This window comes from Peromyscus leucopus, chromosome 2, assembly GCF_004664715.2.
Source record: "Peromyscus leucopus breed LL Stock chromosome 2, UCI_PerLeu_2.1, whole genome shotgun sequence".
NCBI classification, from domain to species: domain Eukaryota; kingdom Metazoa; phylum Chordata; class Mammalia; order Rodentia; family Cricetidae; genus Peromyscus; species Peromyscus leucopus.
Window position 1 is genome coordinate 133,198,995 of NC_051064.1, and position 14,739 is coordinate 133,213,733.

General features: G+C 48.9%; 1 protein-coding gene across 2 annotated transcripts in view; it reads right to left on the reverse strand.

Annotated features, from left to right (window-relative positions):
* Nucleotides 1-5,502: 5,502 nt before the first annotated feature.
* Nucleotides 5,503-14,739, reverse strand: part of Sesn2 (sestrin 2) — a 28,535-nt gene continuing 19,298 nt past the window's right edge. The window contains exons 3-10 of one of the 2 annotated variants that reach the window (XM_028888141.2): nt 14,535-14,735; nt 14,009-14,191; nt 13,688-13,900; nt 12,277-12,427; nt 11,724-11,842; nt 11,035-11,225; nt 7,771-7,915; nt 5,503-7,185 (exon numbers count right to left, since the gene is read on the reverse strand). In XM_028888141.2, coding sequence (XP_028743974.1) covers nt 7,099-7,185; nt 7,771-7,915; nt 11,035-11,225; nt 11,724-11,842; nt 12,277-12,427; nt 13,688-13,900; nt 14,009-14,191; nt 14,535-14,735 — 1,290 coding nt within the window. In that variant the 3' untranslated portion in view covers nt 5,503-7,098. The remainder of the gene's footprint in view (nt 7,186-7,770; nt 7,916-11,034; nt 11,226-11,723; nt 11,843-12,276; nt 12,428-13,687; nt 13,901-14,008; nt 14,192-14,534; nt 14,736-14,739) is intronic. The other variant, XM_028888142.2, reaches the window with a different exon arrangement.

Here is a 14,739-nt window from a genome sequence, read left to right on the forward strand (position 1 = left end):
TAAAATAACTTTTTTCCCCTCTGAGTGGCCTTGGCTGTCCTGGAACTCACTCTGTAGACCAGGCTGGCCTTGAACTCACAGAGATCTGCTTGCTTCTGCCTCCCAAGTGCTGGAATTAAAGGGGTGCACCACCACCGCCCAGCTACATTTTAAAAAATTTATAAATTATAAATAATTTTAAAGATAAAAGGAAAAATCAAGGCAGGAAGCTGTGGGATTATAATACGACATCCATGAGACTTTGAGCAGGTCCTTACTCTGTTATCTTTATTTTCACCATGTAGAGGAACAGAGTGTCTTGGTGAAGCATGCTGGTAAGCAGACTCTGAGGTGGAAATTTGCATACAGCTTTACTTGGGAACAGTGTCCTAGGCTGAAGCCAGGCTTCAGTGCAGTTCTAACAGCCAAAGCCAGGGGCCTGCGCTGGGTAATCCTTCCAGGTTGTTTGAAAGAGAAACAGAAGGACAAACTTCCCAAAGAGTTTTTCAGAGACAGTCTTGGGGTCGAGGCTGTAGCTCAACTGATAGAGTGCTTGCCTAGCATGCAAAAAGCCTTGGGTTGGGTTCGATCCTTAGGGCCACAGGATCCTGGCATGGTGTTACACTCCTTTAATCCTGACACCCAAGGGGCAGAGGCAGTCTCACATAGGGGGTTGGAGACCAGTCTGAGGTTATGAGATCCTGTATCAAAAAGAACAAACAAAAAACAAGGTAACATGGTCTTTCCTTGTTGCCTAGGCTAGCTTTGAACATGCCTGGTAGCCAAGGCTAGCCTCAAACTCAAGATCCTCTTGCCTAGTCTCCTGCAACCTGGAATTATAGGTGTATACTACCATGCCCAGTGTAGGGTAAAGGGGCTAGCCAAAGAAACCCATGCTAGCCCTGAAAACTGAGCCAGTGAAAGAGAACACTTTAGCCCTGAACCCAGAACCAAAAAAATACACCCTGACCCTGAAACCAGTGCCAAAGAAACACATTTTGGCCCTAGAATCAGAGCCAGTGGGAGAAATATGCTCTGGCCCTGAAATTAGAGCCAAAAGGCTAAAAAATGGCCAGTGAAAGAAACACGCTTTGGCCCTGAAAGCAGAGCCAAATCTGCCCCTGACCAACTAAGCAGAAAACCAGCCAATCCCTGAGCAGGAAAACCAGCCAATCCCTGAGCAGGAAAACCAACCAATCCCTGAGCAGAAAACCAACCAATTCCTGAGCACATGATCTAGCCAATCTGAGGACTGAAATCTGACCAATTCTCACCCTGAAAATCTTCTCCCTGGAAAAACTCCACCTCTAAGAAATCCTGCCTGTTTGGTTTGCTGCTCCCATTTTCCACCCAGGTAGAGGCAGCCACCCTCCTGGATTCCTCCCTCCCAATAAAGCTCTTGAATGAGGTTTGGGTGAGACCTTCTTTCGCTGGAGCAGAGATGGCGCCTGGGCCAAGCAGAGCAAGGCTGTAACACTTTTTTTTGCTGAGGAAACCTTCCCCTACCGGAGAGAGTTGTTACACTGGGGAGGGGGGGGGGGGGACCTGAGCAGAACTGTAACAATTTTGCTGGGGAAATCCTCCCCTGCTGGACCAGAGCTGTTATATTGGGGAAATCTTTCCCCGGAGCAAGGGTGTAAACTGCTATGTTTACTGTTGTATTCCTAGGCCCCCAATTGCCAGAATACTTTTCCATCTGAGCTGTACACTTAGTATTCCTTGGCTCCTGAATGCCAGAATCTCTTTTCATCCGAGCCGCAATGCTTAAACTTGGCAGACCTTAGTACACTCCTCTCCCATCAGGGACTCATTGGAAGTTGACTGCCATCACCTAGAGGGGGACATAACCATCACCCACAGTGTTCTCTTCAACCCAGTGCAGCTCCAAGAGAGAGACTTAGCTAAAACATTAAGCAACCAACACTTTTTTTTTTTGTCTCACTGTGTAGACCTGGCTTGTCCTGGAACTCACTCTGTGGACCAGGCTGGCCTTGAACTCACAGAGATCCTCCTGCTTCTGCCTACCGAGTGCTGGGATTAAAGGCGTGCGCTACCACCTCCCGGTGAAACCAACACTCTTAATGGAGTGAGGAGCAAGGGAAGGAGTGGGTACCACAGTCTAGGTGGAATGTTAGGAAAATGTAGTGAAGATCTCCAACTGCCCTGTGGGGACCTTGGCTTCCAGAAGGTACTTCAGTGGATTGGGAAAGTGCTCTTGAATGTGCTGTAGCTGCTGCAACAGTCTAATCTATCTTGGAAGAGAATTTTCTGCCTTTGAGTTGGAAGTTGCTTTGTAGGACCTCACATTTCTCCTTTGAGGTGCCAATCACAATTGCAATGTAAATCATTAGATGAGTAACAATTTTACACCAGGCTCCTCCACTTGACAGTTACTCCCAAGGGACCGGAAACTTCATCCCAGGATTTACTCCTGTATCTATAGGGCTCTTTACCTATTAGGTGATCAACCTCTGTTGAGTGAGCAAACACCAGAGCAGAGGTTACAGATGTAACAAACATATCCAGCCGGAGGATCCTGAGGTGTGACTTTGTCCAGCACTTCTATCTACCTGCTCCAGGGCTCTGGTGACTATCTCTAAGCTGCAGGGGATTCCCTCTGCTCCTTCCGGGCAAGCCAAAGGATACAGTGCTGAGTGTGTAAACAAAGCTGCAGAAGTCAAGCAAATAACCAGGACCTGGCTGTGGATAGAGCAGCCAGGAGTTCAAGGCCATGTTCAGCTACAAAGCCAGTTCAAGGCCTCCATGGGCTAATGAGACACACACACACACACACACACACACACACACACACACACACACTGTCAAAAAAATACATAAAGAGAAAGAAGGAAAGGGAAAAGGAAAAATCAGGTCATAGCTGCCTTTCACAAACTCCAAGCAGGGCAGTTGTGCTCAGATCCAGAATTGTTACCTGTAGAGGTTTAAAACAAATTCATCACACACAAGCTGGAGCAGAGTCTTGAGAGTTTTCAGTTCCATGTGCTAATTGAACAAAACATGCTTTAAGCCAGGCAGTGGTGGCACACGCACTCGGGCAGCAGAGACAAGTGGATCTCTGTGAGTTCGAGGCCAGCCTGGTTTATAGAGGGAGTTCTAAGACAGAACCCAAAGTCACAAAGAAACCCTGTCTCAAAGAACAAAAAACAAACAAGCAAACAAAAACACAACAAAACATATGCTTAAAAAAAATTCAAGTTGAAGGCCCAGCATGGTGGCACACACCTTTGATCCCAGTCTCCGGAGGCAGAGATAGGTGGATCTCTGTGAATTTGAGGCCAGCCTGGTCTACATGGAGAGGACAGCCAGAGCTACATAGTGAGACCCTTGGCTTAAAAATAAAGAAAAAAATATTTAGATTGAGAGCTGGTGAAATGTCTGTGTATAAAGATGCCTCTTGCCAAACCTGTCCTGAGTTTGATCCTCAGGTCCCAAGGGATGGAAGTAGAGCAGTGACTCATTCCAATTGTCCTCTGACCTCCACACACAATTTTATTAAAAAAAAAAAAATCACTGGGCGGTGGTGGTGCACTTTAATCCCAGCACTCAGGAGGCAGAGGCAGGCAGATCTCTGTGAGTTCAAGGCCAGCCTGGTCTCCAAAGCGAGTTCCAGGAAAGGCACAAAGCTACACAGAGAAACCCTGTCTCAAAAAAGCCAACAACAACAAAAATCAGCTGGGCGGTAGTGGCACACACTTTTAATCCCGGTACTGGGGAGGCAGAGGCAGGCGGATCTCTGCAGTTTGAAGCCAGCCTGGTCTACAAATTGAGTTCCAGGATAGCCAGGGCTACACAGAAGAACCCTGTCTTAGAAAACAAAACAAAACAAAACAAAACAAAACAAAAAAATAAACAGCCAGTCTGGGAACAAAAGCAATACAATACAAAGAGCTCTGGAATAAAGCCTTACATGGTGTCACGCTCACCCAAGTGGCAGAGGCAGGAGGATTGTGGAAAGTTTGAGGCCCAGCTTGCACAGTTACCTCTGGGGTAAAGGGCTCACAAATCTTTCAAGGGAAGGTGTCTAGTGACGTTCACAGTAAATGGGAAGCCAGCAGAGTGCTTAGTGACTCTGTTTCCTGATGTGTTTACTAGTTCCTTTGAACAAGCAGCTCGATCAAAGTCAACACCTTTAAATAAACGAGCACAACGTAGGCGATGAGTCCAATTCTTTTCTTCTATTTTTTTTTTTTTTGGTTTTTCGAGACAGGGTTTCTCTGTGTAGCTTTGCGCCTTTCTTGGGACTCACTTGGTAGCCAGGCTGCCTCGAACTCACAGAGATCCACCTGGCTCTGCTTCCCGAGTGCTGGGATTAAAGGCTTGCGCCACCACCGCCCGGCTATTTCTTCTAATTTTTAAAACAAGTGTGTGTGTGTGTGTGTGTGTGCACGCCTGGAATAGGCACACATGCCCCGGTATTTTGAGACATTGTCTCTCTATTTTTTATTAAATTGTTTGTTTGTTTCTTTGTTTTTCGAGACAGGGTTTCTCTGTGTAGGTTTTGGTGCCTGTCCTGCCTGGATCTCGCTCTGTAGACCAGGCTGGTCTGGAATTCACAGAGATCCGCCTGGCTCTGCCTCCCAAGTGCTGGGATCAAAGGTGTGCACTACCACCGCCCGGCTATATTTAACTTTCTTAAAAGATAGCATTATTCTGTTTCTATTTATGTATATGCATGTGTACGCAGGTGCCATGTAGGACAAAGGAGGGTGTTGGATCCTTGGAGCTGGAGTGATAGCCAGTGTGTGGGTGCTGGGAATTGAACTCAGGTCCTCTACAAGAGCAGCCAAGTGCTCTTAACCTTGAGCCACTCTTTCTGATAGGTCCTGCCTCTTCAGTGCTAGACAAGAAGCATAATGTGGGCAGGGGAGAACCCTCAGGTGGTCACACATCCTTCCTGCCACAAGAATGTCCAATAGGAGAAAAAACAGGAAGGCAGGTGCCACGGCCTCAGTCAGGCAAGTCCCACCAGAATCCTGGCTCTACGGCCTCAGCAATATTATTTCACCTCAGTTGCAAGTCTCTTCCAAGATGGTTGCAGCTTCAGAGAAGTGGCCTCCCACTACCCAGCTCAGGGCCACCTTAGTCAGAAAACATTGTCATTCATCAGTGCACAGTGCCCGACATGCCAACTGGGTGGCAGGATTGGCCACCCAAGCAATGGCAGACTTTTGTTTTGTGGTGCCAGGGATCAAGCCCGGGACCGCACACAAGAGGCCAACTCTACCACTGAGCCTCAGCCACGTCCCAACTGACTGGCGATACCAGCAGTCCTCAGTCTTGCAATTACTGTGCGCGGGCACAGGCAGGACAGAGGCCATGAGGTCAAGTCCATGACTCAACCACAGCTTCTAGCTTATGCTAGGAGGTGAACTCTGACCTTCAGGAAATGGACAAACATCCCATTAACAAGGACTACAAAACAAACCTCAGCGAACTTTTATTTCTATTACCTAGAACTGCTCACAAGGCCAAAGACTTCAACACTGGACACCCCTCCCGCCCACCCAGGGGACACCGACAGCGTCACAGCGTCCCCTCTAGAACGTGTACCCCCATGCCGAGGCCCCCTCCCCTCTCGCCCACCTTCACTGCAGGGAGGCCTTTCAAGCCTGGAGGGGGTACTAGTTGCGTCCCGTGCCTGCATGGGTATGAAATGTGGCACACTGGCCAGGCTCCTGTTTTGCCTGGCCCAATGGAGGAGAGTCGGAAACAGCAGCAGCGTGTCCTGGATTGTCCCAGACACCTCTGCACTGGCACCTACTGCTGGTGCAAGGGGAGGGAGTCAGAATTCACAGTTGTTTTGCTATGTAAAGTGCCTGCCAGTCCTTGGCAGCTTTGGCCCAGCAATCCTTTTAAATCCAGGAGAGGGGACAGATGGGACACTGGGGTCGGGGTGGTGTCCCTTGGAAAGATGGCTGTAGACAAAGGGTCCCCAGAGGCAGGCCTTCCGGGTCTCGCAAGAAAATTAGCCTGCTGTTGATGGTTTGGTCTGGGAGCCAGAGGAAAGCATCAAACCTTGAGAAACTGAAGCCAACCCCTCAGTCTGCAACTGGGAAGTCCAAGAGACGCAGCAATGTGGCCAAGAGAAAGAGAACCTTGGTATCTGCCTCTTCCTGGGTGGGCCCTGGTGCCACCTAAGAAGGGCTCATTTTTTTGGCAAACATTCTTGGCAGAGCTGGAGGGATCAGAAGAATGGGACACCGGCCTCTGAGTGGCAATAGTCTAGAATAGGACCTCTTCCCTCCTAGCACTTGACTCTGGCTCCGCGGTAAGGTCCTCAAGAGGCCAGACCTCCCCCCCAAGACCCAAATACAGAGTTCATCCGCATTTACTCCCTCCTCTCCCGACAGCAGAGGGACCAACCTGGGCTCCAACTCTCCAGAGACGGTGTGTGTGTTCTTTGGATATGTTTGGCCCCTCTCCCGGGCCCTACACCAACAGGCATGGGAGAAAAGGGTATGAGGGCAAAGGAGAGGAAAAAAAACTGAACCAATATTCAGGCAACCCCAGACTAGGCTGCCCAACAGAACAGGCTTGGGGGAACTGGGTGCACAGACCAGCTGTGAGTCCAACTTTCACATTGATGGGTGGAAGGCAGGTGGGAGGTAATGAAATTGGAGAATGAGGAAGGAGGGAAGGCAAGCTTCCTGGAGTGTGAGTCCCTTGAGGTCTTTGCTCCTTTCCCACAGGGGCAGCAGGGGCTTCCCAGTCCAGGAAGGCTCTAGTACTTGTGGTGCCTGGGCCCAGCCTGCTGGCACATAAGTCTGAGCTTTTAATCCAGTCACCTTCATCTGTTTTTAGGAGCAGGAAAGAAAAAGGGGCATGGCCTCTTGGGCTTTCCTAGTCTTCTTCTAGCTCCAGGGGCAGAGCTGAGACCCCCTCCCAAGTCAGTGCAACAATCCTGTCCAGTCCAGTGAGGAAAGGAAGGTGCGGCTTGCCTAGGGGGCTGCACAGCACGCACATGCCCATCCCCAGCATTCGGTGGAGGGACATGAGACAGAAAGGGTCCTGGATCTGTCTCCAGACACACAAGTCCTTGCCGAGAGGACAGTGCCCCAGGGTCGGCCGCTCTGGGTGCTGGTCCCACACAGGGAGGAGTCAGGTCATATAGCGAGTGATGGCCCGGAGGGCATAGAGCAGGGCTGCTTGCATTCGGGCCTCGAGGAGCAGCAAGTTCACGTGAACCTGTGGCACAGAAAGAACGAGGCTTGCTGATGGTGGCTCCGCAGCTCCCCCCCCCCACGATTCCCAGGGCGCTCACCTCACCCTCGCCTCCCACCAGCACGCCCGCCCGACCTGCCCTGCGCCAGGGCTCTGCAATCTGGTGCAGTGACTGCTGAGGAATCCCCTGTCGTGACTAACGGCTTAATCTCACAAGTCTAAAAGAAGAGCTACCATTAACTGGCTCCAGGGCAGGATCAAACGTTTCCATACATAGTCTCATTGTGTCTTCCCAACTTTGAAATGCAGGCAGCGTCTCTTCTTATTATAAAGGGGAAAAGCTCAAAGATGCAAGGTCACGTGCCCAAAGTCACACTGCTCCTATGTGAGGCTTAAGATTCAAACCTATGCCTGCCAAACTGCCATTGAAGGCCCTGTGGGAACACTTTGCCCCTGAGTACTGGATTTCAATGAAGTCTGAAATCACACAGTGGAACAGGATTTAACCAGACAACAGGCCCAGGTTCCCACTGTGACCCTCACTGAGTGCCACCCTCTGGGTCTTCTACAGGCCTGGCTTGGCTGTTTTCACGTCCATGTTGCTGTTACCTTCTCTGAGTGGCGGAAGTGCCTCCAGAAGAGGTTGTACATCCTGCGGGTTGTCTTCTCTGGGTAGCAGGCCACGGTCTTGATATAAATTTTGAGGTTCCTTTCCAGGAGCTGGTTTACCTCCCCATAATCATAGTCATCATATCTGATGGAAAGACCCAGACAGCATTACTCACGATCTGCTCTCAGAAGCAGTACATCCCACCTACCCCACCCTACAGAAGGAGGAAGAGAGAGTGGCAAGAAAAGCCAGAAGGTAGGAAGCAACCAGAAGCCTGGTTCCTCTTAGAAAAACACTAACGTCATATGTCATAGGCTCACAGAGGACCACTCTAAGTAACACTGACAATGAGCATGCTCTATTGAGCTCTGATTGTGCCAGTCACGAACCCACAGACTACATGCTCTGTCACATCCAATAATCAGTTTCATTTCACTGAGAAGGGAATGATTTCAAATCCAGCTCTCCTGTACTCACTGCTCTACAGTAAAGGAGACGAAGGTCAGTGCGTGTTAGTCCTGGGGAACCAAGTGGCTTAGGGAAAAAGGAGACAGTGCTGATTCCACACAGGCAAGCTAAGGCCTAGAGAAGGCATTAACTTGTTCAAAATCCAAAAGCGAGCTGGTAGTGAGCCTAGAAGCTACTTGTCCCTCCCTAGTCCAGCTTCTATGTATGTATGGAAAAAAGATAGGAAGGAAACACCTGATAATAAAATAAGTTGACCTCCAGGACAATTTCGGTGGAGCTTTTTTGTTTTTTAGTCTTTGTTTTTTTTTTTTGAGACAGCGTTTCTCTGTGTAGCCCTGACTGTCCTGAAATTCACTCTGTAGACCAGGCTGGCTTCAAACTCACAGAGATTCTCTTGCCTCTGCCTCTCAAGTGCTGGGATTGAAGGTGTGCACCACCACTGCCCAGCAATTTTGGTGATTTTTATTTCTTTTTTCTGTTTTAGGGTGTGATTTTCTTTCTTTCTTTCTTTCTTTCTTTCTTTCTTTCTTTCTTTCTTTCTTTCTCTCTCTCTCTCTCTCTCTTTAATTAAGGAATTTTTTTTATTCATTTTACATACCAACCACAGACCCCCCACTGTCCCCTCCTCCTGCTCCCCAGCCCCTACCCTACCCCCACACTTATTTTCTATTTTTATTTTTAGAGTCCTGAAGCCCAGCTGGTGAACTTGTTATATAGCTAAGGATGGCCCTGAACACCTACCTGATCCTCCTGTCTTTGCTTTCCCAGTTCTGGGATTACAGGGGTGAGTAAAAGCAAATAGAGAAAGGAAGGGAGAGAGGGAGGGAGGGGAGGAGAGAGGGAGGGGGAGGGAGGGAAAGAGAAGGAAAAAGCCTGGAGTCAGCTCACACCTGCAATCCCAGCACTGGAGACTGAAATACATGGACTGCTGTGAATTCAAGGTCAATCTGGCCTACTGTGAGATACTACTTCAAAATAAAGTTCTGTATATATCTTGGATAAATCATTTTCTTTGGGGATTTATCTATGAGAACGTGTGTGAGAGCAGTAAGTGCAATAGTGTGTATAAGAGTAACACTGAGTGAGATGGGGTGGCAGCACACGCCAGTAATCTCAATACCTGCGAGATCAAAGAAACAGGGGGGTTCCAAATTTGAGCCAACAGACTCCTTCTTAGGGATGGGGAGAGAGGAGCCGGGGAAGAAAAAATATAACAACAAAAAAGGAACACAAAAACAACCCTACAAACAACCTAAATATTCAACAGTAAATATCTCACATCACTTAAAAAAAACTCTTCCCTAGAAAAACCAGTGGACAGGCAATATGGCTCAGTGGGTAAGGGAGCTTGCCATCTAGACTGATGATCCAAGTTTGATCCCTTGTCCCACATAGTAGAAGGAGAGGACAAACTCCAGCAAGTTTTCTTCTGACCTCCACACGGATACTGTGCCACACATGTGTACATATATACACACACATACAAATAAATAAAATAAAAATATTTTAATTAGAAAAGATTTAACAAGATAAAAATATAACTCACTATACTATGTTGTACAGAGATAACCACACTTAATATTTTAGTGAAAAACCTCCCACACACCTGGCTCTTGTTCATAATTTTCCTGAGCTGCATAATACGTTATGAATGGAAACATCATTATTTAAAGTCTGCTGCTGATGCATATCTGTGCTGTCCTTATTTACTATGAGAAAAGATGTGCTATTTCAAAATTTAGACATGAGTCTATAGCAGGGCAGAATTGGTGCATGACTTTAATCCCAACAGGCAGATCTCTGTGAGTTTGAGGCCAGCCTGGTCTACAGAGTCAGTTCCAGGACAGCCAAGGCTACACAGAGAAACCCTGTCTTGAAAAACAAAAACAAAAACAAACAAACAAAAAAAAGATAGCTCGGTGGAAGGGGGGAGAATAGGGGAACCCATGGCTGATATGTAGAACTGAATGGTATTGTTATATATATATATATATACATATATACATACACACACACACACACACACACACACATATATAAAAGATGGCTCAAAGGTTAAAGCACTGGCTGATCCCTGATCCTCCAGAGGTCCTGAGTTCAATTCCCAGCAACCACATGGTGGCTCACCACCATCTAAAATTAGATCTTGTGCCCTCTTCTGGCCTGCAGGTAGAACACTGTATACATAATAAATAAATCTGAAAAAACAAAAACAACAAAAGAAACAAACAAACAAACAAAACCATGAGGCTATGTTGTGTGTACATATGTATGCACATGTTTATGTGTGTATTCGTATAGAGGTACCTGAACACACATACACACATGAAACCACAGTTAAAGAGCTTTGGGAGAGCAGGCCTGCAAGCCCAGCTCCTAAGAAGCTAACGCAGGGGAATGTCCAGAGCTCAAGGTTAGCCTGAAGCATACAAGTTCAAGGCTAGTCTGGGTTACAGAGTGAGACCTTGCCTCCAAACACCAAAAATAAATAAATAAAATGACCTGAAACCATACAAAATAAAATAAAAGTGCTTGTCTAGCATGCACACGGCCTTGGATTCAATCCTCTGTATTGCATGGCAAACAAAGCCCTGTTATCTCTGGGAGAGAGCGTAAAGAGTTTTGTTTATAGCGTTTGAACAATGAGCATTCACATTAGCTTTAAACCTGCAAAGACATGAACTCGCCCTAAAAATTATTATAAGGCAAGAAGAAAAGGAAAAGTAAAAATGACAGAGTGTTCAAGAAAGATTTGTAGCATCCACATGACCTGAACCTGGGGGTCACTCACTCACCTGATGCCAAAGACACAGTGGATATAGTTCCAGATGGCCCTGCGGAGCATGGAGGTGTCCACACCACTGTGCATGGCGATGGTGTTATAGGTGAGGCTGTAGGCTACCTGAAACTTCTCATCCAGCAGCTGCCCTCCCTCAGGGTAGAGGCGCTGGATCAGTGAGTAGCCATGGTCTTCCCAGGTATAATCCTGAGGAATGAGGGAAGAGGTCAGTGAGCAAGACTTTGGAAGCCCAAGCCTGGCCGGGATCTGTCCTCTGGACCTCTACGATTCACACCTTAGCTTTGCATAACATCCCCTCCCTGAACCACAAATCTGATACACTGCTTGCGCTGGGCCTGAGAAACCAACCAGGATGTCCCAGGATGACGACCTTTCCCCTGAATTGGGATATTTTTGGTCTTCATTGCCCTTATGGGTATTTTGTTTTGTTTTGCTTTGTTTTTTTCAAGACAGGGTTTCTTTGTGGAGCCCTAGCTATCCTGGAACTCACTCTGCAGACCTGGGTGGCCTCGAACTCAGAGATCTGCCTGCCTCTGTCTCCCAAGTGCGGGATTTAAGTCATGTGCAACCATGGCCTGGCAGCCTCATGGGTTTTTGAGGGGAGAAAGTATCCACTCTGGAGCCATGGAAGCGCCTGGTCCTGCTTCTGTGCAAACCTAAAGCAATGAACAACACCAGCCTTACCTGCGCTCGGAAGGTAGGGGGGGCCTGAGCCCCTCGACGAGTGAAGTCTTCATATCCAAAAGTGGGGTCTTCCACAAAGCATAGAATATCTGGGTGCGGAGAGGGCTCCAGGATATCCGCTGAGGGCCATAGCAGACAGAGGTGTCAGTGAGGCTGAGCCTGGAGCCCAGCAGGCTCCCTATCACCAGAGGGGCAACCGGAGGTACAATAGGGGACCACAGAGAGCCTCTCCCCACACTAAGACTTTAGCTGGAACCACTCCTGGGGAGGAAGAGACTCCTGCCCAAGAACCCAGGAGGCAAGGCCCCGTAATAGTAATAGTGGTAGTTCTGTGGGATGGCTCAACCTGGGAAAGGCTCTAAGCTTGGCTCCATCTACCTGACACAGCCCGGAAGGGCTAACAGAACCAGGATTCAAAGGCCGAGTCTGAGCACAAGGCCCACGCTCAGAACCTCTTGGAAGGAGAAGGCATGGTGCATGGAGATGTCTACTCCCATCCAAAGTGTAAAGACAGAGGCAGCCCCTCGCAATGACGTCGTCTGTGATCCTGTACCTGAGGGGGTTACCAGCAGGCTTTCTGATTTCTCCAGCTCAAAACGGTTCTCCATTTCCTCCTGGGAAGCCCCCTCATCTCGCAGCAGGCTCTCCTGCAGCTGCTGCATGCGTTCCATCAGAGCCTCCACATCGCGGGCAGCCTCAAAGCCCTGTAGAGAGGACCCAGGAATTACCAGCTAGTCCTCCCTTCAGGGTCCCCTGGAAAACTTCACTCAGATTTCCCACATCCCAGGCCTTCCTGGGTGACCAGAAAGGACTAGAGCAGTTTCGGAGCCAGCTGCCACACCTGTCTCCCACAGGGACATTATAAGGCCAGAGAGGAGACAGGTGTCTTCCTTCACTTGTAATTTACAAGGTTTCTGAGTTTTGTTTGTTTGTTTGAGGCAGGGTATTCACTATGTAGCCCTGGCTGTCCTGGAACTTAGGATGTAGACCAGGCCTTGAACTCACAGAGATCTGCTTGCCTCTGCATCCTGAAGGCTGGGATTATGGCAGTTTCTGTTGATGGGTGGGTTTTGTTTTCTTGCTGTCTTTTTTTTTTTTCTTTAATATTTTTAAGTGCATTTGTGTTTTGCTTGCATTCATGTCTGTGTGAGGGCATCAGATCCCCTGGAACTGGAGTTCCAGACAGTTGTGAGCCGCCATGTGGGTGCTGGGAATTGAACCTGGACCTCTGGAAGAGCAGCCAGTGCCTTCACCACCGAGCCATCTCTCCAGCCCCTGTTGTTTGGATTTTGGTGCTGTTGCTGATTGAATTCAGGCTTCACACCGACTAGGCAAACAGCCACCACTGAGCTATACCAAAACCCAAATTTTGTAGTCAACTGAACAAAAACATGTCAGACATGGTGACTCACAGCGAGAGGACTGGGATGTGGGGAATCACCCCGAGTTTGAGGCTAGCGTGGGCCACAGAGTAAGACCCTGCCTCAAACAAAATTACAAAACCAAACCCAAAACATCCACAATTAACCACAACAACAAATCAGCTGGCACAATGGTGCACACCTGTAGTCTCAGTACTGCTTGGCTCCACAGTAAGTTCGAGGCCAGCTCAGGTTCACTACCACCAACAAACAGACAGAAACCCCAGTGGACTGCGGTCCTCAGAGGCTGTGTGCTGCTGTTAGTCACGCACATAGTGCCTCACTTAGTCCTCACAACTCACTGTGGCTAGGTCTTTATCCCCATGTCACACACACACACACACACACACACACACACACACACACAACACACACATACCAACACACACCAAAAACAAAACAAAACAAAACACCTGAGTTTTAAAGCCAAGCACTCTTGCTGTAGCCTCTCACTGTGAGGAGATGGAGAACCCGTGGTTTCTATTCCCAGAGCAGAGGCTGCACCAGCTTTCTCCCACACCAAGACCCAGGACCATGACTTACCCCAGAGTTGTTCAATGGGTCCCCACTTGGGGGACTGCCTTGCTCGCTGGGGGGCGAGGGTGCCTGTGAGGCAGGGCTGCCCTCTGCATCTCCTTCAGGAAGTATTCCACAGCCAAACACGAAGGAGGCCAGAGAGTGGCAGTGGGTAAGCAGGACCAGAGCTTGGATGAGCTCAGCCAGGGACCAGCTGTGCTCTCCAGTCTTCAGTAAGGCCTGGAAGGGAGAGAGGGCTAACCCACTTAGTGACTGCCCCTGGGCTGCCCCGTCCAGCCCCTGGGCTGCCCCTAGGCTTCCTCAGGGTCCCAACTCTGCCTACCACACCTGGATATGCTCCTTCGTGATGAGCCATGGCCGATGTGCCAGCAGCTTGTTGATCTCACTGAGTTTACGGAGCTTTTCAGGGGCCCGGTGGAGGCCCAGCAGCCACTCGGGGTCACCGCCGGTCTGCAGGAACTCAGTCATGTGGGAGCCCACCAGGTAAGAACACTGGTGGCGGGCAGCAGCCTGTGAAGGGAGTTGATAAGCCTGAGTTACTGTCCTCTGGGCACCATTTTGGAAAGATCCCCTTGAGATCTAAGGGGTAGAAAAATCTATGTTCTAACTTCAGCTCTGCTACCAACTTGCTGGTCATCTGACCCCTTTGTTCCTCAGTTTCCCCATGTGCAAAACATACACTTAAAGATGCTTCTCCTCTCTTCAAAACCTAAAATTCCATGGACATCATCAGGTAAAGCTAGACACTTCCTCTTCACCTAAAAAAAATCAACTCAGGAGAGTCCCAGGCAAATGAATCTGAAGCTAGACCATTTGGCTACCCCCGAAAGCACCAGGCCCCAGATAAACTTACCATGATGGCAATGTAGTGGCGCCAGGAGCTGGCCAGGGGCCCATCTGTATGCAGCAGCAGATAGTGCAGGCGCCAGAAGCTGCTCAGGTAGTCGGGGTGGAGACCCATCACCACTGCCAGGTTGTCCACCCGTCCTGAAGACATCAGAGTCTCCAGTCCCAGGTGCTGGTCCAGGCTCTCAGCTCCTTCCTGAAGGATCTGCTAG